Raw genomic sequence first — 26,002 nt, forward strand, 5'->3', positions numbered from 1 at the left:
TACCTGGTGTTCAATGAGCTGATGATGGCCTCCAAACAGCTTTTATGAGTGTCAGAGAAGACTTACCTGTGCGGAATGCTGATGAGATAAACTGGTTTTGCGTGGTCCATAGCAGCTGCAAAGAGGAAGGAATTATAAATGGATGTGAGATTCCTCCTGGAAAACAAACAAACCGCCACACCCCAGTCTGTCTGCAAACTCTGATGATGAAGAAACTTTATATGTACAAACAGCGGTGGCAGAAAAGGCACTTTACTGCATCAGGCAGAACTTTTATGAACATTGCAAAAAGGGTGGGCACCTCCTGCCAATGCAATTAATAAAGATGGAAGCACAGTCCATGAAACCTACCCATTTGAGTAGCCTCTGGAGCCATCCTGACTCAACCACTGGACATTGTGCAAGAGTTTTCAACCATTTACAGAGCACTCTATACAAAACAATGCCCATTTGAATAGACTTGAGAATACACGTTCATGTTGGACCTCTGACTTCACACTCTCCCTACGAGTGACCTTGAAGAAATGGAGTCAGATACCTCAGAGGAAGAGGTTGCTGAGGCCATCAAAACTTTGAACACAGGCTAGACACCCAGGAAAGACGGATTCCCTTAGGACTTTTACAGGACTACCTATGTCCAAACTATTCCGCTCCTTAAAGCTGTGTTGCAGGAATCCTCAACCACTAGTTCTCCATGGTCTGAATCCAATAGAGTGCCCTCTTTTGGAACTGGGAAAGGATCACTTCTACTGTGCCAACTATCACCCCATCTCACTTCTGAACCATGATATGAAAATACTTCTAAAGTTCTGGCCACCAGAGTGGGACAAGTGATCAGGTCACTAATTCAGGACAACCAGGTATAATTTGTACCATACAGATCATCTCATAATTACCAACATTGACACATGTCCTCTGGTCTACTAAGTCTGACCCAGACAAAACACTGCTTCTTACTCTTGAAGGCATTCATCTGAGTTGAATGGCCGTACTTGTTCCGCAACATGGCCTCTCTGGTTTAAGATTAAACAATATCTTAACAATGGCACACTGTGCCTCTCAGTCCTTTTTGTGAGCCCACAGGCTTCTCAGGAGCCACTCTTCTGGAGATGAATGTAGTCTGGGAAACAACCCACACCCTCCTGAACAAATCCAGCTCTCTGCATGCAAAAAAGCTGTTTTGGTACAATGGATCCATTGCTTGCTACTGTCCTGGACAGACTGGATCCGTGCCGGGATCTTGGAGGTACTCCACCTACTGAGAATGCCCTTCAGTCTTTCGAGAGCCTTGCTGTGGAGGGTCAGCTCCCATGCTCCCACTTCTCCAGCTTTGGCATTGCTTCCATTCCAAACCATGCGTGGAGGGCTGGCCCCCCATCTATCCTCATTTCACACCTACTTGGTGCAATTAAATGGGGCAGCTACAAAAAAAAAAAATCTGAACTTAACTGACTGCTAGGTCGAAACTGTTTTCTGAACCTCTGGAAGACATTCACCAGACCCAGTGGCAGACTCAACTACAAATAAGTGCCGACCAGCACACTGGTTAAGACTCCTGGCATCTTGTGACAAGGGTCCAAGAGAAGCCTCGGTGAAGTTTTGCTACTTTTACACGACTGGTATTTGTCCCTGGCTAAACGGCTCAGTCTCCAGTTGTTAGCCACATATGACTTGTGTGGCAGAGCCACAGTCCGGACTGCAACATTCTGTACATGTTTTGGTCCTGCCCAGTGCTCAATAACTTTTGGAACTGGATTAACTGCCTTTTCTGAGACAGCCTCGGACATTCCGTCCCGCTTCAGGCTCTGCCAGAGACTCTCCACGACACTCAAAGCATGCTGCATCATACCTCACATAAAACCCACTGGATTGACTCAGTACAGACTACAGCTAAGCTATGGATACTCTACTGGTGGTCCACACCCACTTGCTCAACTCAGGAAGACTAGCTGGAGAGTGTGGCGACCATGGCTGCACATGAACACACTCTATTGATTGAAGGATCAAGAATGAGTAGTTCCATGATGGCTTCTTAGCCCCAGTGCCCCAGCTCCTATGCTACTGTATGAAGGCTTTTAATTTGAAGACAAAATCGCCAAGCAGGGAAACTCTACTATTTGAGTGGTTTTTATTGCACCTGATAAATTCTGATTGAATGGGATTTTGTTTGGTATAGTAATTATCGCATTAATTTCAGGCACATTCCTAATGAGGGCCGAGATCTCTGGGGAAACGACTTTGCTCTCGTGTCAAGATAAGAGTTCAACAGCCATACCAACCGACAAAATCAGACAATAATACCTACTTATCCTGACACATAAAACAGCAAAAACCTTCATAATTACTGTTAGACCTGTCAGCCTTAGGGCTGTCTTCCCCAATACATTTTGCCTTCACCCTCCTATTTTTCTGAATTAGTTTTTTCTTGTTTTCAGGACTCTCTGCACTTTGCCACTGCTAACCAGTGGTAAAGTGCTTGCGCTAACTCCCTAAACATGACAAATTTGGCTTACACCTTATTTGTAATTCTGATTAACTTATAAGTCCCAGGTAAAGTGGTATACCACGTTCCCAGGGTTGATACATTAAATGCTATCCGTGGGCCTGCAGCACTTAAGTAGCCTTTAAAACCTGCCTTTAAACTGCCAATTCGACTTGGCAAAATAACCCCCTTGCCAAGACTTAAACCCCTTTCATTGCAAATAAGTCTCCCCTAAGGTAGGCCATAGGTAGACCATAGTGCAAGGAACATTGTAATTTGAAGGCCGGATATGTGCTTTTAAGCTTTACATGTCCTGGTAGTGAAAAACTCATTAATTGTTTTCCATTGTGAGGCCTACCTCTCCCATAAGATAACATAGAGTTGCCATATTACATTTAATAAGTGAGAACTTTTGTTTGGGAAATCATAGACAGGTTTTATTTGGTGTCTTTGAAAACTGTAATTTAAATTCTTTTTTAATTGTAAAATTGCATTTTAAGTCACCATTTTGAAAATGCCACATTTATAGCAAGTGGGTATTGGAAATGGCCTCTCTGCAGGGTCACCCCCAAACTTTTTGCCTTCCTCCTTCTCTTTTTCTGACCTAATTTTTGCTGGTTTTAGGACTCCGCGCATATTGCCACTCCTCACCAATGCTAAGGTGCATATGCTCTCTCCCTTAAATCATGGCAACATTGGTTCATACCCAAATGGCATATTTGATCTACTTGTAAGTCCCTAGTAAAGTGAACTACAGATGCCCAGGGTCTTTAGATTGAATGCTACCAGTGGGCCTGCAGTACTGGTTGTGCCACCAACACAAGTAGCCCCTTAACCATGTCCCAGGCCTGCCACTGGAGGGCCTGGGTGTGCAGTTTCACTGCACTTCAACTTGGCCTTTAAAAGTACTTGCCAAGCCTTAAGCTCCCTTTTTTCTACATATTACTCACCCCTAAGGTAGGCCCTAGGTGACCCAGAGGGCAGGGTGCTGTTTAGGTAAAAGGCAGGACATATCTCTGTGTGTTTTATAAGCCCTGGTAGTGGAAAACTCCTAAATTTGTTTTCCACTGCTCTGAGGCCTGCCCCTTTCATAGGCTAATATTAGGGATATCCACATATACTGTTTGAGTGATAGATTCTGATTAGGATTAGAAAGGGTTAAATAGGTCAAATTTAGTATGGCCAGAATGGTAATACAAAATCCTGCTTATTGGTGAAGTTGGATTTTATATTACTATTTTAGAAATGCTACTTTTAGAAAGTAAGCATTTCTCTGCACTTAAATCCTTCTGTGCCTTACAGCCTGTCTCTAATCCACGTCTGGGCTGGGCTGGTTAACAGCTCCCTTGTGTACTTCACTCTGACAACCACAAACACAGAATGCTCAGTCACACCTGCACACATCTGCATACTGAATGGGTCTTCTTGGGCTGGAAGGAAGGAGGGCCTGACACTTACATTTCAAAGGACAGTGGCATGCCCTCACACAATAGACTGCCAAACCCCCAACTGGGACCCTGGCAGACAGAGTTGTACTGAAAGGGGACCTTGTGCACTTCAAAACCACTCTTTGAAGTCTCCCTCACTTCAAAAGCACTGTTGGGTATATAACCTTTGTCCCTGTATATACCTATGCCTGTCAGGAATCCCCAAGGTGCCTCCTGCGGTATCTGTCAGCATCCCCAGGGACTATGGTTAAATCATATCTCTGTTCCTGATTAAACCATCATGTTTCTAAGTAAACATAATGTGCTGTGTTACACAATTGTTTTTTTTCAATGCTTGTTTTACCAATGCTTGTTTACTAATGTGAGCAGGTGTAGGCATGTGCTTCTAATTGGGTGTAGTGTAGACATGTGCTTCTAATTGGGTGTGGTGACTCATCCACATGTGGAAACTTAACTGCTTTCCTGATTGGCTATAAATAGCAGAGTGAAGCATGCCTCCGTGCTTGGCTTTGTTTTGCTTCCTGATCTCAGCATCTGATTTGGCAGTCCAGTCCCTGCTGTCATACTCGTATTCAGGACTTTTGAGGCAATTATTTTCTTCATTCCTGTACCAGCTGACACCAGGCCTTCCTCCAGGACTCCGGAAAAGACTGCAGCTAAGTGACTAGTATTCTCCAGGGAGTTTGCTCTTTGAGCACCGCGCTTTCCTAGAACAGATGGTGTATTTCAGACCTCGTATTTTGGCAGAGTGCTTATCTTGAAGAGACAAATGCATTTCTGAACATTCTATATTATTATTGTAGTTACGTGCCTAAATGTGCTTCAGGAAATCTGCATGAGCTCAAATACTACAAAAAGTGACAGTGCAATTTTAAAAGAGCATTTACCTGTCTTTTCTTTCTCTAATAGCATAACTCTTGGATTTAAATTGTGTCATTCATGCCTGTGTTTCAGGTTTGAGGAATTTGCTTTTGAAGGCTTTTTCACAAACACAGTGAAACCAAACCAAACTGTGCCACCCTAACTGTTCAAACCCAGACTGGACATTTGTATTTCTTGGGTTGTTTTTGTTCCTTTTAGTTGAACCCTATGCATGCAGGAAAGTGATTTGTGATATAATCAATGCCCTCGTTTGTCTTTCTTGCGCATGATAAGTGCAACCACAGTTCTAATTGTAGTGTGCAACAGTGAATCTCTATGAAGCCAGCCCCAGTGTTGCAGTACTTATTGTTATGGTACTCAGTTTGGGATTTTGGTAATGCAATGTTAGTAATTGTGCCAACAGTTATTATTATCCAAGAAAAGTGCTGGAGCATTCCGATGTTCTTCTACCGCTCCTGTGCCCATATTAGAAAGAGAGATTCAGTTTCAATGAAGTTGAGTGCACTAACTCTACTATCAGTCTGTCAACAACGACCTGCCCCCCGAAGATACAGTGTGCCTGGCGGGACCAGCAAGACGTGGCAGTGTTTTGTCTCTTTCTCTTCCACTCCACCTTTCCTTTTGGGACACCTGCCGGGGTTTCTGTGTCCACCAGGAAGTGCCGAGAGGTGTTCCAGGAGGTCGGGGGGCATACCATCGACCCTGCAGACATTCTGCTTTTCAGGTGAGTGGCCCAATCTCAACAATGTCCAGCTATAATGGTAACTCCTAACATAGGCGTGTTTGGTATCAAACATGTTGGAATCATACCCCAATTCTATTGCAAGCATTGGTAGTATGATTCCATGCACTCTGGGGGCTCCTTAGAGGTCCCCCAGTATTGCCATTCCAGCTTTCTGAGGTTTTCCAGGCAGTCCCTGCTCTGGCGTGAAACTGGACAGAGGAAAGGGAACTGACCACTCCCCTGGTGATCACCACCCCAGGGGGGGTGCTCAGAGCTCCTCCAGAGGGTCCCTAGGTTCTGTCATCTTGTTTCTAAGCTTGGCAGGGAACGCTAGGAACATCTGAGTGGACAGGCCAGGCAGATGACGCCAGAGCCCTCTCATGATAGTGGCTTACCTGGCTAGGTGACCAATCCCCCTTTCAGTGCTATTTATGGTCTCTCTCTTGGGTGGTTCCTCAGATTCGGATTGCAAGACTTCAGTAGGAATCCTCTGCAAACTCCACTTCAACTTCTGACCAAAGAAACTGCATATGGACGCTCCAGGACCTGACAAAACTGCAACAAAGAAGCAAGACGCCTCCTGCAACATTGTATCCATGGCTCCTTCCAGCAACTGCAACATTCTCCCAATCATGCACCCTCTGAGGACAGTCTGTCTTCAGTGTGCACAAGAAGCAAGAAGGAATCTCCCTTGGAGTGAAGGAGTCACTCCACTGCTTCTGCAGGCAACATGTGCATTGACGACCAGCTGCGTGGATCCCCTCTCCTGCTGAGCTGTGCGGATTCTGCATCATGGGTGGTGGACTGAAGTGGTCCAGACGGTCCTCTCTTCCAACTGCCCATCTTTGGTGGAGGTAAGCCCTTCCCTTCCCATGAAGGACAGTATCCCCGTGCACCGCGTCCTTTGCAGCTGCCAAGGCTTGTTGGCAACTTCTCCATGAGATCTTCAGGCATCCTGAGGCTCCAGCCCCCAGCACTCCATCCTGCGATGCACAGCTCCCTGAGTGGATCTCCGGCAACGTGGGAGCCTTTTTCGTAGTGCTGTGTGGGCCTCTTCTGAGACTTTCTTGTCCCCATCCTGTGGGAATACTGCAGGTGCTGCCTGGGCTCATGTGGGCTCTCTGAGTTTCTGAGAGCCCCATTTGGCTCCTCCTCCGGGGTAGAGTCCACCTGGTCTTTCCTGGTCTCCGGCTGGTCCCTGTTCCATTTTCTGCTAACCATGAGTTCTGCATGAGCCAGGACTTGCTTGCCGAATCCGGTTATGCAAACCTGACTGCAATGCTCCATCCGGCGTTGAATATCACCTGCATCCTCCAGGAACTCGACTTCATCTTCTTGGGTGCAGTGCTGAGTCTTCTTCTCCACCGTTGATTCACCTCTTGCACTGTTAGCCTGGTGGTTAGGGGCTTCTGCCCAGGAATCCACTGTTGGTGTCTTACAGTCTCTTCTGGGATTTGCATTCTTTTTCCTTTCTTCTAAGTGGGTGTACTGGGGAATTTACAATGATTTACTCCTGCTTTCTTGGTAGCTGGGGTGGGCTGTGGTACTTACCTTTGGGCTGTCCTAGAACTCCCAGCTCTCTTCCTCATACTCTACTTACCTAGGTGGGGGACCGACTTTCACATTAAATTCTTTAAGTATATGGTTTGTGCTTTCTCAAGACCATTTCTCTCTATTGGAAATTTCACTATTTGCACTGTTTGCTAAGTGGTGTTATGCCTATTTCTGCATACTAGTATATATATTGTGTATATTAATTGCCTCCCAAGGGAGTATAGCCTCTTTGGTAATTTTTGTATTTGTGTCACCAAAATGAAGTACAGTTATTTTTGTAACACTGGGAGTTTTTTTCATGTGTGTCAGTAGAAAGTGTGACTACAGTGATATTGCATGGGCTTTGCATGTCTCCTAGATAAGCCTTGGCTGGTCATCCGCAGCTGCCTCTAAAGAGCCTGGCTTCTAGACACTTACTACACTACACTTATAAGTGAAACCCGGACCTGGTATAAGGTGTAAGTACCATAGGTACCCACCACACACCAGGCCAAACTCCTACAGAGCCCCATTTTTATACCCTAGTGCCCTGCTCCTAGAAGTTGGGAGATATTTCCAGAAGGGTCCTCAGAAGTTCCAGGGATTTCCTGCTCCCCCTGCTCTTGCTCCTAGCTGGCTGCACGGACAATACAGGGTCATTAAGCCTATTGTGTGGTAGCAGAGTCCAGCCTATTTATGTGTAAGTGGGGCTGTCCTTAGCTCTGCCACCCTCATCAAGTCAGTTAGTAGCCCATTCAGGCTGTGCTAATCCCACTATTGTGGGGCTGTCTGGGGTGAATTCACAAAGTCTCTACTGTAAGTTACTTATACTCATGTGACCTAGGCAGGCTACAGGCACAGAGGGCTAAGAGCAGGAAAAACCTAACTTTCTAAAAGTGGCAGTTTGAAACTTGTAATGATAAATTTGACTTTACCATTAAAGCAGGTTTATCAATACAAGTTCCTAGATACCAAACATGAGATATCCACCACCTCTGGTTTAGGAATTATAATTTATTAGTTTTAATATGGAATCCCCAATGTTACCCTATGGGTAGGTTTTTAAGTAGTGAGTAAGCAAATCTATGAGTTTTTCACCACTAGGGCATGCAAATCTAAATTGTGCATGTCCTACCTTTTAAATACACAGCGCCATGCCCAATGGACTACCCAGGGTCTACCTTAGGGGTGAATTACATATATTAAAAGGGATTTCTTTCGGCTTACAAAGGGTTTTAAATGGCAAGTTGACATGTCAGTGGGACACTGCCTTCAGGGTACAATGGCAGTCCAAGAACAAGTTTGAATGTGTTACTTAAGTGGGTGGCACAATAAGTGCTGTAGCCCCACTAGTAGCATTTTAAGTTTACAGGCCCTGGGTATATGGTATACCACTCGACAAGGGACTTGCATGTAATTAAATATGCTAATCAAATCATGTTTTAGGGAGAGAGCCAAAGTCAACATATGGCAGTTGCAGCCCCAAACAGGCCAATTAGGCAGTTGCAGTCCAAACCTATCCAAAGTTGTTGAGCATCAGTTTCAGTTCTGACCATGCCAATTAGGCTGAACAGGTAATTACGTAGAGTGGTTCCAGCTAGGAACCAGATATGAGAGAGAAGAGGAACGTCCACAGCATGGGTGACTCCTACTCTCAGGAGTCTGGATTTCCCACAGCTCCAAGAACATACTGGACTCCTCCACCTATCAGTCGCGCCCCCTGAATGGCCATTCATACTCTTTCTTCTGCCAACAGGCAGGCTTCTAGGCAGTCAGGCAGACCCTCAGCTTCTCCAAAAGAAAGTGCAGACTTCAGGTGATGGCTTCTCTCCTTTGGGTGACTAGGTGTCATCAAGCCAAAAACCATGGCTAAACAACAGTCCTTTAAGTACTCTGCAGACAGTTTACTTACTTGCTATGGAAGGATTTGGAACTGGAACAAAGTTTTGTGGTTTCATTTCCACTTTAGAAGATATGTTCTAGAAATATCAAACTTGAAAAACGGTTTCTTTTCAAGTGTCCTTCTCAAGTTAATCTAAAGCCACAGTCTTTAGGCAGTGTGATACTTCTCAAGGCAGGCAGCACTGGGGTTGTCTCGAAACTGAAGCACTCATAACACAGGCAGGATGAAGTGGGAGGCTTCTGCTACTGGCTAACATTGGCCCTAATGAAGCAGTAAACTGGTATAGAGAAAAGGAGAGGCCTGACCTAGAAACTTCCTTGCATTACACAACAGAAACTCCGATCCCATTGCCCATTCCTACCAACAAGCAAATGTCACTGCCTAGGAAGAGCTGAACTGCTAACCTTATTAACAAAACTCCTCATGGAATTCCCAAAGCCAGCCTTGCCTCCATCCTTCCTAATTAAATATCTGTATTTACACTCTCCAGCTGCAGGTAAGCTAGCAATACACTAACACTGTCGAAAGAAGTTGTGCTTATCCTTCAGTTGGTGCAATGTGATGCGAGGATATCCAAAATGGCCCAGCTCACTCTCACACAAAGCTCTATCACCGTACAAATACTACACACGCTACACATGTTCATGTGCATAACATACACACTGGATGCCAGTGCAAGGTTTTGCACATACATATAACAGAGGAATTTTACACAAGAGGGGCCAGTAGGCCACACTCTCAGTTAAGAAGGTCTAGTCTCATTATTAATCTTCCAAAACAAGGTATGCTTATACAATTGCTGTATGTGCTACACAGAGGTGTTTGCAATGATGACATACTTGGTGTTCCCTTCTTGGTCACAGGACAGGTCCAGGACTTCTTACCAAATGCTTGGATTAGCATGACACCAGGTCTAAAATTAAAGTCAGGATACCAGATAAGCATGCAGTCAGGCACTCAGTGCAGGAGAACATGCCTGTATTTCTTGCAGGGGGCACTGCTACCCCAAAATATGGCATTTACCATTATCTACAACTGCTAGACTTGGCATCCTTGGCGTGGTCTCCCATAACTTTGTGCCTCTATTCCAAGGTTTTTTCCTGTGTGCAGGACCCTTTTTTCCTGTTTTGCTTGCTCTGGACACTTTACCACTGCTGACCAGTGCTAAAGTGTAAGTGTTCCCTGTGTAAATGCAATGTGTACTTGGCTTTCCATGATTGCATATCTGATTTACTAGTAAGTCCCTAGTAAAGTGCACTAGAGGTGCCTAGGGCCTGTAAATCAAATGCTACTAGTAGGTCTGCAGCACTGTTTGTGCCACTCACATGAATGGTCCTGTAAACATGGCTCAGACCTGCCACTGCAGTATCTCTGAGTGCAGTTTTAAACTGCCAATTTGACCTGGCAAGTATACCCACTCGCCAGGCCCAAACCTTCCCTTTTACTACATGCAAGTCACCCCTTTGATAGGCCCAAGGCAATCCCATTGGCTGGATGCAGTGTATTTAAAAGGTAGGACTTATACTGGTGTGTTTTACATGTCCTGATAGAGGAATACTGATAAATTTGAGTTTCATTATTGCAAGGCCTACATGTTAGGCACCCCTAAGGTAGGCCCTAAGTAGCCCCATGGGCAGGGTGCAGTGTAGGTTAAAGGTGGCACATGTACTGGTGTGTTTTACATGTCCTAACAGTGAAATACAGCTAAACTCAGCTTTCACTGGTGCAAGGCCTGTCTTTCTCATAGGTTAACATGGGGGCTGCCTTTAAATATCATTAAGGTGCAGACTCCCTTTGGGAGCAGATAGAAATGAGAAGTTTTGGGTCTCTGAACTCACAATTTAAAAATACAACTTTTTGAAAATATATTTTTTAGATTGTCTGTTTGAAAATGCCACTTTTAGCAAGTAGCCATTTTCTTGCTTGATTCATTATATGACTTTGTTTGGCTTTGTATTGCCTGTCTGTGTCAGACTGACATTTAGGCTGTTTGTGAATTTCCTCTAGACAGCAACACAAACGGAGCTAGGGTGTAGCCTGCATTTCTGATTGGCCAAATGGGCTGGAGGGGAGGGGAGGAGTGGTCACTTACACCTGAATGGGCTCTGCCTGCCCTCACACAATGCAGTCTCCAACCTCTATTGTGAGTCTGGAGCCTGGCCTTGGCAAGTCAGGATCTTGCAAACAAGAAAGACTTCACATTGAAGTTTGCTAACTTCAAAAGCAGAAAGGGGTATAAGTATTGGACCCAAAACTCCTGAAAATTAGATTACTTCTGTAACCAAGAGAAACCTCTGCCAAGGAGAACAGCTGGAGTGCTGGAGGAAGAGTACTGCTCCTTTGCCTGTGACTGTGCTTTGCTGGGTTGGCCTGCAGTAGCTGCATCTGCCTGAGAGAGGACAAAGACTGACTTTTGTGTGACTTCCCACTGGTGAAGAATCTCCAAGGGCTTGAATTGAGCTTGCTTTCTGTTGTTGCAGTCTCAGGGACATCAAAGAATTCTCTCTGCCAGCACATGCACTCTTTGCTGATTCTGCTGCCCTATCAAGTGGTGCCCTAATCTGTCTCTCGGCCCCTGAAAGATGAAGCTGGTGGAAAAGGACATAGATCTCTGCACAGACCGCCATGGGGGGAATTTTCGGTGCACAATCAGCAACGCAGCTGATAAACAACGCACCACTGGCCTCGCAGCTGAAATCGACGCTCTGCCTGCATCGCAGCTAGAAGATCAACACATCCTGGCTGGAGAAACAACACAAAACACCCACTTGCGGCTGCTGATAATGACGCAAACCCCACGCAGCAAGGTTTCCTGACACTGTTCGACCGGATTTTGAACGCAACATCGCTCAGCGTGAGAAATCGATGCAAAGCCTGCCCAGACCCGAGGTGCCCATCTGAAAACTGATGCATTGCTCTCTTGAGAGGGAGGTAAACGACGCATCGCTGACCCCATTGGAGAAGAAACGACGCATGCCTCACTTGCGAGTAAGGAATTGACGCATCCCTGACATTTCCGACGCACGCTCACCCGTCCGGCTTTATTTTTTATGCTAACCAGGTACTTTGTATAGCAACAGCATTTTCACTGTTTTCTATTGATTAAGACCCTGATTCTTTTGAAAATTCATATCTTGACTTGTGTATGTTGGATTTTTGTCGTTATGGTCTTGTCTGATTTAAATAAATATTACCTATTTTTCTAAACTGGTGTGGTGTCCATTTTGTAGTGTTTTCACTGTATTACTGTGTGTGTTGGCACAAATACTTTACACATTGCATCTGAGTTAAGCCTTTCTGCTTGTGCCAAGCTACCAAGGGGGTGAGCACAGGTTAACCAGGTGTGTTTCTCCTTTACCCTGACTGGAGTGAGGGTCCCTGCTTGGAGTGCAAACTAACTGCCAACCAGAGACCCCATTTCTAACTTTGGTGATCAGCGGTGAGGATTGGACTTGTATTTGTACTTGATATACAGTGATTAAGGGGGTGATTTTAACTCTGGCGGGCGGCGGAGGCCGCCCGCCAAAGTTTCCCCGCCAGAACACCGCTCCGCGGTCAGAAGACCGCCGCGGTGATTCTGTGTTTCCCGCTGGGCTGGCGGGCGACCGAATGGAGCCGGCTGAGTGGGAAGGGTGCGACGGGTGCAGTTGCACCCGTCGCAAATTTCAGTGTTTGCTAAGCAGACACTGAAATTCTTTGTGGGGCCCTCTTACGGGGGCCCCTGCAGTGCCCATGCCATTGGTATGGGCACTGCAGGGGCCCCCAGGGGCCTCACGACACCCCATACCGCCATCCTGTTCCTGGCGGCCGAACCGGGGTGTCGGAATCCCCATGGCGGCGCAACTGGCGGGAGACCGCCAGTTTCCCGTTTTTGAACGCGGCTGAACCACCGCAGTCAGAATTGCCCTGGATGCACCGCCAGCCTGTTGGCGGTGCATCCGCGGTACCCTACCCTGGCGGTCTCGGAACGCCAGGGTAGGAATCAGGGCCTAAGTGTACACTACTGTTTTCAGTACAGACCATTATGTAACCACATACTTCTTGTTTTGCTTATGCATTATCTGCACTGTTTTTCCTGCTTCCATATTTTTGGTGATTTTGTTTATTGATTCTGAACTTTTCATTGGAAACTCTTTTTTTCTGCCTAGGAACTTTACACTTTTTAATTTGTCATTAGGTTCCAATCCGGAGATGCACCACCTCGAGCTGTTTTTGAGTTAAGGAAACTGGAAAGTTACACAGTTGCTCAATTGAAATAGTTCTCTAAGGATCTTGCTTGTCTCATTAAGAGCTCCACCAGGAAGGAGGAGCTGCAAAAGGCACTGAGGGACTGGGTGACAGCCAAGGAGGCTGAGGGGCACACAGAGGAGGAGGATGAGAAGTTGCAGAGTATACACAATGTTGTAATGGGTGGACCTGTTATGCCTGGGGGGAAGGGTCTCCAGGGCAGGTAGCAGTGTGTCATCCAAGGGTGTGACTCCTGAAGTGTTACAGGACAGACAGGCAGACAGGTTTCACAAGTTAGAATTAGAGAAGTTTAGGATGCAAAGGCAGATGGAAGAGAGGAGACTGGCTATTGAAGAGAAAAAGTTACTGCTGGCTGATGAGCTAAGCTTGAGGGAGCTGGATCAGAGGAGCCAGTCCAGTAGGGTTGGTGGTAGCAGTACCTCAGTGCAACATAAGAGAAGAGTACATATTCCTAAAGACTTAATGAAGGACTATAAGAGGGAGGATATACTTGTGGTTCAAGGGGTATGAGTCCGCTTTCCATTTGAACCTGGTCCCTGAGGCAGTTTGGGGGGCCGATCTGTGGAAGCACTTTGAGGTAGAGGGGAGGGACACTGTGACATCCTTAGAGGATCCTCAGTGACTCACCTACACCATAATGAAGTGCGCCCTACTCATAAGATATGGTCTGACCCTTGGGCAGTATAAGGACAAGTTTAGGTCCTACACAAAGAAAGACTCCCAAACCTGGTTGGAGTGTGTAGATTCCTTTTGCAGGTCACGGGATGGTTGGGGGAAGGGCAGTAAGGTAACAACCTTTGAGGGGCAGTACAATTTGATTGCTTGGGAGCATTTGTATAGTCTTTGTTTTCCAGAGCTGTGTCAGCACCTTATTGACAGCAAGCTGATTGATCCCAGGAAGCTTGTGCAGGAAGCTGACTGTTGGGAGAGCACCAGGGTTCAAAAGAGGCAGGGGGCAACCATGCCAAGGGTGGACAGGGTCCCCATCAGAAAAAGTGGGGGAGTAAGGGTAAAAAGAGGGAGTTCTCTAAAGGGCACCAACCTAGTTCCCAGGGTAAGGACTCCCAGCCCTTAGCGGAGAAGAAACCATGGGTCTCTACAGGGAAACCTGCAGAGAAGGGTTCCTGCAAGTGCTTAGCATGTGATCAGGAGGGTCATGTAAGGGGGGACCCCAAATGTCCCAAGTGGACACCGGCACCCACTGGTGCTCAGTCATAGGGTTTGGCCAGTTTAGAGCTTGGGGAGGAGTTGGTTCCAGGTGGGTGGGAACCAGCTGAGATGACTCTTGTCTCACTAGGGGATAGTGAGATGGTCCAGAGACCCTTGTGCCTGAGAACACTAAGAAGTACAGGCAGTGGGTGACCATCAATGGACAGAGAGTGGAGGCTCTGAGAAACACAGGAGTCAGTGTGACTACAGTGAGAAGTCACCTGGTGCCTGAAGAGCAGGTAGATCCTTGTGCACTTCACCAACTAGTTGCAGTGGACAACTCAGAGCACCTTTGCAGAGTGGCGTATATTCCCTTTGAATGGGGGGTCTCAGGTTCCTTGAAAGTAGCTGTGAGTCCAACCATGCCAGTGGATTGTTTGCTTGGCAATGTCCTGGAGGATTCCCCTTGGAAGGAGGTGGATGCAGGTCACACGTGGAGATGTCGGGTCTGCCTGGATGGGTGTGTGTGTCTACCTAGTCCATGGCAGTCCGTCAGGGTGATCAGGAGACCCTGGAGCCTGAAAGGTTGGCACAGGTGTCTGCCAGAAGGAGGAAGGGCAAGGGGCATGGGAAACTGGCTCCAAAAGTTCCCACGGTCCAGGAGGAGGCTCATCCTGAGGGGAAGGCACTGGAGCCTACATGGGAACAGGTGGCAGAACTGGGGCAGGTCCCTGAGCTGTCACAATGGCAGCAGGAAGGGGGGGCCCACCAGGGAGGCATTCTGTGAGGCACAGAAAGTATGCACTACTCTAGAGGGTTTGCAGCAGCAGGCTGCAGACCAGGCATCTGGCAAGAGGCTTGGATAACATTTGATTTACTGGGAGGATAACCTGGGTCAGCCCATGTGCTGATGGTAGCCCAGTGCTTCAGAGCCATGGTCTGGCTACAGGGTCTGGCTCATGATGTGCCTTTAGCTGGTCATTTGGGGAAGGACAAGACCTTTGAGCGGCTTGTCACCAACTTTTACTGGCCCCAAATGTGCATGCACTAAGATGCTCACTGTTCTTCTTGCCAAACTTGTCAGGCAAGTGGCAAGAGTGTGGGGGGATGCAAGGCTCCCCTCAAACCTTTCCCTGTATTTAGTACCCCTTTGAAAGGGTTGATATTGACATCGTGGGGCCTCTGGATCTCAAGACAGCCATGTGCAACAGGTTTATCCTGGTCTTGATGGACCATGCCACCCGGTACCCAGAAGCCATTCCTCTGAGGTTAATCACCTCACCGGTGGTGGGTCGTGCTTTGATGAGGTTTTTACCTGCATGGGGTTCCCCAAGGAAGTGGTATCTGATAGGGGTACCAACTTCATATCAACCTATATGAAGTCTCTGTGGAAGGATTGTGGGGTAACATACAAGTTTACCACTTCTTACCACCCCCGAAGCAATGGTCTGGTTGAAAGGTTCAACCGCACCTTGAAGGGCATGATCATGGGCCTATCAGAGCCATTGAGGCATAAGTGGGACATCCTCTTACCATGCCTTCTGTTCGCTTACAGAGAGGTGCCTCAAAAAGGGCTTGGATTCAGTCCTTTTGAGCTATTGTATGGCCATCCTGTCAGGGGACCTTGAGTCTGGTAAGGGAGGCTTTAGAGAAAGCCCACACTAAACCATCCCAGGATGTATTCAGTTACATTCTGGCTCTTAGAAACCAGACTGCCCGCTTCAGGGGTCTAGCACAAGAGAACCTAGTGGAATGCCAGGAGGACATGAAATGCTGGTATGACTAGCTTACACACTGTTCGAGTTTCAGCCTGGCCAGAAAGTGTGGGTGATGGCGCCAGTGGAGCCTAGGGCGCTCCAAGACATGTGGACTGGGCCATTTGAGGCGGTGGAGCGCAAGAGGGAGGTTTCCTACCTGGTGGGCTTGCGACTCCCAGGAACCCCTTGAGGGCATGTGAACCGTCTCAAGCCACACTTTGAGTGAACTGAGTTAACAATGCTTCTCGCAAAAAAATGATGCAGTAGGGGAAGAGAGTGAGCCTCTTCCTGACCTCCTGTTTGCTATGGAGAAGAATAGGTCTATGAAGGATGTGAACCTCTTGTCCTCCCCGACCACGGAACAACAGAGGGACTGTTGCCAGGTGTTGAGTCAGTTTGCCTCCCTGTTCTCCTTGATCCCAGGGGTCACACACTTGTGTACACACGATGTGGACATTGGGGTCAGTCCTCCTGTTAAATATAAAGTTTACAGAGTGACTGACAAGGTTAGGGATAACATCAAAGATGACGTTTCTAAGATGTTAGCATTAGGGGTTATTGAGTTTTCAATAGGCCCTTGGGCGAGCCCTTTGGTCTTGGTCCCAAAGGCTGCTTCTCCTGGTGCCACTCCAGAACTCCCATTCTGTGTGGACTACTGGGGACTGAATGCGGTATGACTGACCAAGACTGAAGCGCAAACCATCCCTCAAGGTGATGACCTCATTGACCGGTTAGGGGCTGCCAAATATATAAGTACATTTGATCTTATCTTTGGGTATTGGCAGATTGCCTTAAATGAGGGGGCCAAGGAGAGGTCAGCATTTCCACCCCAGATGGGAACAACCAGTTTAAATTAATCCCCTTTGGGATGAAAAATTCCCCTGCACCTTTCAGAGGTTGGTCAGCCAGGTGTTGGCTGGACTGGATGATTTCAGTGCAGGCTACTTGGATGACATTGCTGTGTTAAGTTCCACTTGGGAGGAACACTTGCAGCACCTCTGCAAAGAGTTGGAGGCCCTGCAGAAGGTAGGCCTCACTATTAAGGCAAGCAAGTGCCAAATAGGGCTGAGTTCTATGATGTTCTTGGGACACCAGGTGGGGAGTGGCCAATTGGCACCCCTTCAGCCAAACATTGACACCATCCTGGTTTGGAAGCCTCCCAAGACTGAGACTGAAGTGAGAGCCTTTTTAGGTCTCACTGGATACCATAGGAGGTCTGTCAAGGGGTATGCCACTATTGCTACTCCCTTGACTGAGTTGACTGCCAAAAAGCACCCCAGAAATGTGATCCAGACAGAGTCTTGCCAGACAGCATTTGATGCCCTGAAGGCAGCCATGTACACAGCACTTGTGTTGAAGGCACCTGATTTCTCAAAGGAGTTTGTTGTGCAAACTGATGCTTCAGAGCATGGTATCGGAGAAGTGTTATCACAGCTAAATGAAGAAGGCCTAGATGAACCTACAGCCTTCATCAGTAGGAGGTTACTTCCTAGGGAACGTAGGTGGAGTGCAATTGAGCGTGAAGCTTTTGCTGTGGTCTGGGCACTGAAGAAGCTAAGACCCTACTTGTTTGAGACTTCTGGGTTCAGACAGACCACAGACCCCTCAGATGGTTAATGCAGATGAGAGGTGAGAATCCCAAATTTTTTAGGTGGTCCATCTCCCTACAGGGAATGGACTTCACGGTGGAACACCGCCCTGGCACAGAACACGCCAATGCTGATGGTCTGTCCAGATTCTTCCACCTTAGTGATGAGAAGAACTCTTATGACTTTGGGTAGTTTCTCCTCACTCTCAGCCGGGGGGACACATGTTAGACTTGGCATCCTTGGCGTGGTCTCCCCTAACTTTTTGCCTCTGCTTCCCAGGTATGTTTCTGTGTGCTGGACTCTGTTTTTGCTGTTTTGTTTGCTCTGAACACTTTACCACTGCTGACCAGTGCTAAATTGTAAGTGTTCCCTGTATAAATTACATGTGTAATTGGCTTTCCATGATAGGCATACTTGATTTATTAGTAAGTCCCTAGTAAAGTGAACTAGAGGTGCCTAGGGTCTGTAAATCAAATGCTAATAGTGGGCCTGCAGCACTGGTTGAGCCACCCACATAAGTAGCCCTGTGGACATGGCTCAGACCTGCCACTACAGTGTCTGTGTGTGCAGTTGTAAACTGCCAATTTGACCTGGCAAGTGTACCCACTTGCCGAGTCCAAACCTTCCCTTTTCTACATGGAAGTCACCCCTAAGGTAGGCCCCTGGGCAGGGTGTAGTGTATGTTAAAGGTGGGGCATGTACTGGTGTGTTTCACATGTCCTAACAATGAAATACAACTAAACTCAGCTTTCACTGTTGCAAGGCCTATCTCTCTCATAGGTTAACATGGGGGCTGCCTGTAAATATAATTAAAGTGCAGATTCCCTTTAAGAGCAGATCGAAATGTGGAGTTTAGGGTCTCTGAACTCACAATTTAAAAATAATTATTTTACTAAAGTTGGTTTTTCGATTGTCTGTTTGAAAATGGCACTTATAGAAAGTAGGCATTTTCTTGTGTAAACCATTCTGTGACTCTGCTTGTTTGTGTAGTGCCGGTCTGGGTCAGACTGACAGTTGTGCTGTTTGTGATCTCCTCTAGACAGTGAGCTGAGGTGTAGCCTGCATATCGTGATGGGCCATCTGGGCTGGAGGGGAAAGGAGGAGTGGTCACTTACACCTGAATGGGCTGTGCCTGCCCTCACACAATGAAATCTCCAACTTCTGGAGCCTGCACTGGGCAAGGCAGGATCTTGCAAACAGAAGAGACTTCCCTTTGAAGTTTGCCAACTCCAAAGTCAGAAAAGAGTGTAAGTAATGGACCCAAAACCCTGAAAATTAGATTACTTCTAGAACCAAGAGAAACCCCTGCCCATGAGAACAGCTGGAGAGCTGGAGAAGGTGTACTGCCCCTTTGCCTGTGACTGTGCTTTGCTGGGTTGGTCTGCAGTAGCTGACTTTTCTGTGACTTCCCACTGGCGAAGAATCTCCAAGGGCATGAATTGAGCTTGCCTCCTGTTGTTGAAGTCTCAGGGACGTCAAAGGCTTCTCTCTGCCAGCACCTGGACTCTCTGCTGAGACTCCTGCTCTGCCAAATGGTGCCCTAACCTGTCTCTGGGCCCTTAAAAGGTGAAGCTGGTGGGAATGGACAGAAATCCACGCACAAACCACCATGTGGTGACATTTTTGATGCACCATCCGCAACGCAGATGGTAAACCACACGCCCTGCTGGCCTCACGGCTGAAATCGAGGCTCCACCTGCATTGCAGCTGGAAGATCGATGCATCGCTTCTGGAGAAACAATGCACAGCACACGCTTGCAGCTGCTGATAACGACGCAAACCCCACACAGCGTGGTTTCCTGACACCGTGTGACCGGATTTCGAATGCAACATCGTTGGGCGTGAAAAAGTGATGCAAAGCCAGTCCGAACCTGAGGTGCCCGCCTGGAAACCGATGCATCTCTCGCTTGCGAGGGAGAAAACAATGCATCGCCGACATGACTGGAGAATAAACAATACACAGCCTCACTTGCGAGTAAGGAATTGACGCATCGCTGACTTTTCCGATGCACGCTTCACCGTGCGGCTTTTTATTTACGCTAACCAGGTACTTTTGTGTAACAACAGCATTCTCACTGTTTTCTATGGATTAAGACTCTTATAGTTTTTAAAATTCATATTGACTTGTGTATGTTGGATTTTTGTCATTTTGGTCTTGTTTTTTTAGATAAATATTACCTATTTTTCTAAACTGGTGTGGTGTCCATTTTGTAGTGTTTTCCCTGTATTACTGTGTGTGTTGCTACAAATAATTCTGAGTTAAGCCTTTCTGCTCATGTCAAGCTACCAAGGGGGTGATAAGGGGTTAACCAGGTGTGTTTCTCCTTTACCCTGACTAGAGTGAGGGTCCCTCCTTGGACAGAGTGCAAACTAATTCCCAAGCAGAGACCCGATTTCTAACAACTGATTCTCCTCTTACAGTTATTGTGAATTATATTTGCTTGGAAATATTGCTCATATGCTTGAGCATTGCAATGTTGGAACATTGGAATGTTGGGAGCTCCTTTGAAGACAATGCAGTACTCGAGGGTCAATAATGGTAGTATGGCCTTTTGCTCTAATAGTCCAATATTTGTATTTCTGTTTTTCCCAGATCACTGCAGAAAATGGTACTCTAAGTGCATTGACTGTGCAAATAATTGTAAAAGGGCCACCAAGAGTAGAGAAACGTATTACCTAGTACTGTATGTCTAACAATTACAGACAAAAGAAATTCCAGAATGTTCCTTTATTTGATGTGTGTTTGGGTTTTGAGAACCATTGTGCCATCATTCACTGGATATCCCGTTTGTAGCCCTTTCTGCTGCAATATGCCATTCGTTAAAGGCCCCATATCTCCTTATAGATCATCACTTGGGAATTGGGCCTATCACATAGGTACAGGTTCTTTAACTCCCTGTGTAATCCATGGAATTAGACCAAAATATGTTTTGAGAAAGCTAGAATTTTGGGATCTCCATTGAGGAAATCATAATTGCATAGGATTACTAACAGCTGAAGTAGACCTTCTGCTCCAACATTCCAATACTGGTCTTTCTATTTTCTGTTTTTAATTTACAACAGTCTACCCTCAATGGGTGTAAAGGCTAACTATAATTAATAGTATCCTTCTACCTTGGGCTTCACAGGTTGTTAAAGGCCGTTGCCAGTGGTTTGTGTCTGCAGCTAGGACAGAGGGTCTTTTACAAGTGGTATGGTCCTCATGAGTGAGAAGTAATGCTAAGCTAATGCAATCAAACCTCCTTAACGCATGAGAGATGTGGGTTCAATCATTAATATTGTAAGGAGCGCTCTAATATAGGAATACATCTTGAAATATTTTCTGATGCAATGTTCTCTCAATAACCAATGAAGTCAGAATGTTTTCCCAGAATATTCAAGAAATTTAGGTTGTCTAGCAGTTAAGCAGCACCAATGGTGATGTCAAGAACTCTACAAAATGTTGCTGACAGAATAGGAACTGAGATGCTTGCGTTTCAAATTTCGAATTACTGTAAGTAGGAAATGTAACTGCAAAGACAATGAACAGTCTTAGGGAGAGTAAAGGTGCAGCAACGCTAACACAATAGTAAAGAACTTGGGCCCATATTTATACTTCTTTAGCGCTGCGTTTGCATCATGTTTTGACGCAAAAGCGGCGCAAACTTCCAAAATACAATTGTATTGATATTTCCAAACCTATTTAGACCAAAAAGAGAAAAATATTGGGAGTTGAAAGAAACAAAAATCATTGCAGCTAAGTTGCAGTTTGTGGTTCACCCTGATCAAATTCTTCTTTTTGGAATTCAGTACTTTTCTGGAAGTTGGAAATCTTCAGCACAGTAATGCTAGAAAATGTAGCCATGAAGCATTCTTCAAGGACACTTACTTCTTTGGAGTGGTCATATTCTGACCACATTCTTTCTTTAAAGTTTGCAAGTCAGTATTTAATCTCACCCTGTGTAATCCTATGGCTCCTGGCACTAATGCTTTTCTTTTAACTGTGTAAATATTAAAGTTGCAGAAAAGCAGTTCAAGTACTAAAACAAGAAAGGAGACTTTTACATTTCAACCTGTGCCTTTCTATTGGTCAGGACCTCAAAGCATTACATATGAGGCATGTAAATATCACACAGAGACCCATTGTAAACATAGAAAATGTCAAAGCTATGCATACACTAAAGTTTGCAGATAAACGTGAAGAGTTGTAATGAAGCATGGATGCAAAATAAGCCGCTGGGGTTGTATCATGGTGGGCCTTACTGGCATAAAGCTAAGTTTCGGCTTTTATTCAGTTGCAGTACGTAAACTGAATTAATTTAACCCAATATTTCTCTGACGTTGTGCTTTATTTTTAGAATGCGCAGCTCAGGAATAGTGAGCTAGGAATGCCTTTTTTCTGTTAGTGAGCAGTGCTGTAGGCACTTACACTAAGGACCATATGTACAAACACTTTTTCCCATGGACACAGAATGGGGAAAAACCTTTGCTACATCTGGCCCTAAGAAACATTTAGTTAAATGAATACACTCAATGCCCTACACGCTCATAAAAGCAGGCAGTCAGCTCTGCATTGTGATGGCAGAAAAGCAATAATAATGGACACATTTCTGTCAAATGCATTTCCTAACAATAGAAACAGAAATGCAAGAAACTCACTTTCTCAGAAAGACAGTAGCCTTGGAACATAGACTCCTACATATTCACACGCTTATCCAAAAATGAATTAATGAATGAATGAAAATATGCGTTTAGCAAGGATTTACCATCAAAAAGTGTGTCCTGGCACTTAAGTGATGAACCCTACAAAACTCCAAAATGTAAAGCTATAAAAACAGAAAGGAGATGAAGGGCATCCCGGGCTCTATCAGAAGGAAAATACTGCAACCATGAGAGAACAGTATTGTAGCACTAATTCTAGCAGGATGGTGGATCAGGACCTCCTGCAAAAGACTGAGTATCAAATGCTGTGCTCAGATATTAAGGAAAACGAGAGGTGCTCTGGACCTTGATCTAAAATCAACCAGAACTCTCTGGAACTTAATAGGGGCTACCCCTTATATCAAGGGGACTTTCAATGGGGCAATCGAGGCTCTTCATCTAAAACAGGCACATGTGTGTACGGGCCAAACTACCAAAAGAGGAAAGACTCAGGACTGAGACAATGCCAAGTAGGGCTAGAAGAGACTGACACAATAATATTGGTGTGAGTGCATTAGTTAATAAAGTGCTTGGTTTAAGTGTTCTACACTATTGATCTGTCCACATTCATCAGCCATTGGTTCATTACTACGGCCATTCATGGTAAATGAAGCTTTGCCAATTTATGTGCATAAGACTATTTCATTAGTATGGCAGTAAAATTAGGCTCCATAAGCAGTGGCTCATTCATGTGTTCTCTAACCTCTTTGTGTGATTATAATTGTATGCAAACACTCTTGCATCAATGTACTCATTCATATAGCCATCCATTAACTTAATTAGTTACTCATCGATACATATATAGTAGGACTCGCTTTAAGAGCATCTTTTCCAATTTATTAGCTACAAGTTCCAGGTAGATTTAAGTCGAGACCCCGATGGGGCCCTATTTGGAAATCTACTGAGGTCCCTACGTTTAGCCAATAGTTAAGTAAGATGAAACGGGTGAAACATTTGGATAATTTATATGCTACAAGAATTGGGGGTAGGAAAAAGTTAATGGAAATTTGGGGCCCGATCTACAAGGCCGATGCACCCCTTAGTGCCACATTTGCTGCAAAATGTTTGCAGCAAATGTTACACTAACAGGCCAATACCATAGCGCCATATTTACAAGGCGGCGCAAACTAGGTTTACACCACTTTGTAAACCCTTTGCAACACATCATGCATAACATATGCATGATGTATGCAAATGGGGTGTTCCCCCGTTAGAGGGTCATTACAAGTGGTGCAATGGAATCTACAAGATTCTATTACGCCATTTCTAGCGTAATTTTTAACTCCTGCTTGAAGCAGGCGTTAAAATGAGGCTCCCATTGATTTCAATGGGCCTCTTAAAACTATACTGGAATAGGGTAATTTTTGTACGCTAATCCAGTATAGCGTTACAATTGCATCAAAACAACTGACGCTACTGCCGCTAACATGCAGCATGGTGCGCCATATTCTAAATACGGCGCTACCATGGTGACGTTAGGGGACTCAAGGGAGCCGCAAGAAAAGTGGTGCATCACTAGTGATGTGCCACTTTCTTGTAAATATGGCCCTTCGTGTGCATTGCCTCAGTGAGCCATATAGGTTGTAATGAAATTACCTTCAGACGTTCTACGATCTCTGTCATTTCATGGAATTGTGGGGGTTTCTTCTTTTCTTTTGCTGACTTGTATAAATATATTAAGATTTCTGTTGTTCCAACCTTCGAAAATTTCCTCTATACAAATCATGATTGATGTTGGTAAAGAAAAGTTTCTATTTGATTCATATTTTTTTAAATAAAAAGGTAGGACTTATTTATCCATACATCAATTGAACCATTGACTTATTATCACATCCTTCCACTCACCTATTCATGCAGCACAAATACTAACTCCTCAATCAAGGAAGAAGTAGGTTTAATTATTAAAAGAAAAACAGGCCAGCTGATTTTCTCAAGGTGATTAGTTCCGGCTGCAGACAGCTTTAAGGCCCTAATTAAGCAAGGGTCTCTAAATGTCAATCATTGTGTAAACTCCTGATAGAACTGGAATAAGAATTCAAAGAAATGTGTTAATCTTGGCACCCCACAATGTTCACCTTCATGACATTTCCTTCCTAAAAAAAATTGCAGCACATTCTGATAGATGCAGAATTGAACGCAGAAAGCACAAACCTATACAAGAATAATAAAAGATATTTAAAAACATTTCTCAAGGAAAATGACCTTATTTAATTACATATAGACTATCCATGCCTTTCAGTACTAAGACGTTATCCTACAGATGGTGAAATATTTATGCTATGTGGCCTGGATATGTGTGACAGCTAAACTTTATCGCCCCCCCCCCCCCCCCCCCGTTGACAGCCTAAAATAGATAATCAGAAAGGTCAACAGAAAAGAGGAGCTTGGGCCCAGTCTTAAGACTAACCCCAATCAACATTTGATGGACGCAGTCCCACACAGACAATCACTGGCTCAGAATCCAGGGCGCTTAAATACAATGACACTGGCCGTCTGATGACTGACGTCACACTAGGTTCACAGCCTAACGTCATTAACCAAGGAACTTTCAGAACCCTGAATGATGATGATGTAAGGTTGTGTAAGAGGACAAGCTTTACACCTTTCCCTAGATGGTCCTTCGAGATTATAGGATAGACGTACAGAGTCAACTCATCCCACTTTTCAGATCTCACAGTCTTCTCTCCAGCTGTACTTCACAAAACACTTACCTATGATGAGACAGTCTGTGTTTCTATAGTCGTATCTTATTTCACAGGATGTTCCAACCATGCGGGAAACGAAGATGACCTTTCCCAGTAAATCTCCTCCCTTAAAAACCTGGAAAGAGATGATGACAGAAAGTTATTTGCTTCTAAATTGAAGTGTCAGCGTGTCAACCAGCAGCATAAAAGGTGTTGCTTGTCAGAAAGAACCCTATCAAACATGACCTCGAAGTTTGCATGCAACAAACTCTGAAAACCATAGCGTGCACAACTGTGCAAAGGTAAGGCTAATTACTGCACCATTTTGGAAACATCACACACAGTGTCAGGTGTAATTATTCCCTTTGATTGTGTCCATGTGTAAAACTCATTAGTAGTTCACTAGTCACTAATGCCAGTGGGTTGAGTACAGACTCCTCCTGTAGCTTAATGTCACCCCTATTTTGGTCCATGCAGGGATAAATCTGAGCCTGGAAGGGGGTGGTTGTAAGAGACCCTCAATTGCACATGTGTCAATTGCACAGCTGCCTGTGTGTAAATAAGGCAAATCTGCTATGTTGAACAATGATTCACAGATTAAATATGTTGATGATGTTCTCAAATAGTAAGAAATTCTGATTATGCACGCTGTAAAAAATAGCAGGAAAACACAAGTGGCACGCGCAACAGCCTTTCGCTGCATTTGCGGTAAAAGTTTTCTTCGAATGGCTCGTGATTACGTGACGTGGCCTAGTGGTGTGATTTCAGTAATTAAGAGTAACAAGTGTAACCGACAATTCCCAAAAGTACATAAATTACGCTGGGGTAATTTAATTTCATCTGGAACTACTTTTCTGCCTTATCAAAAGGTAAACTCATTTGCACCTATAAAAAGATACAGATGGGTTAGCAAGGAACGGATG

General features: G+C 45.3%; 1 protein-coding gene across 1 annotated transcript in view; it reads right to left on the minus strand.

Annotated features, from left to right (window-relative positions):
- LOC138260703 (metalloproteinase inhibitor 1-like) overlaps positions 1 to 26,002 on the minus strand; it is a 74,361-nt gene that overhangs the window by 18,861 nt on the left and 29,498 nt on the right. Inside the window, exon 4 of the mRNA XM_069209200.1 lies at positions 25,107 to 25,215. Coding sequence (XP_069065301.1) covers positions 25,107 to 25,215 — 109 coding nt within the window. The remainder of the gene's footprint in view (positions 1 to 25,106; positions 25,216 to 26,002) is intronic.

The sequence above is a fragment of the Pleurodeles waltl genome, chromosome 10 (assembly GCF_031143425.1).
Source record: "Pleurodeles waltl isolate 20211129_DDA chromosome 10, aPleWal1.hap1.20221129, whole genome shotgun sequence".
In the NCBI taxonomy this organism is placed as follows: Eukaryota; Metazoa; Chordata; class Amphibia; order Caudata; family Salamandridae; genus Pleurodeles; species Pleurodeles waltl.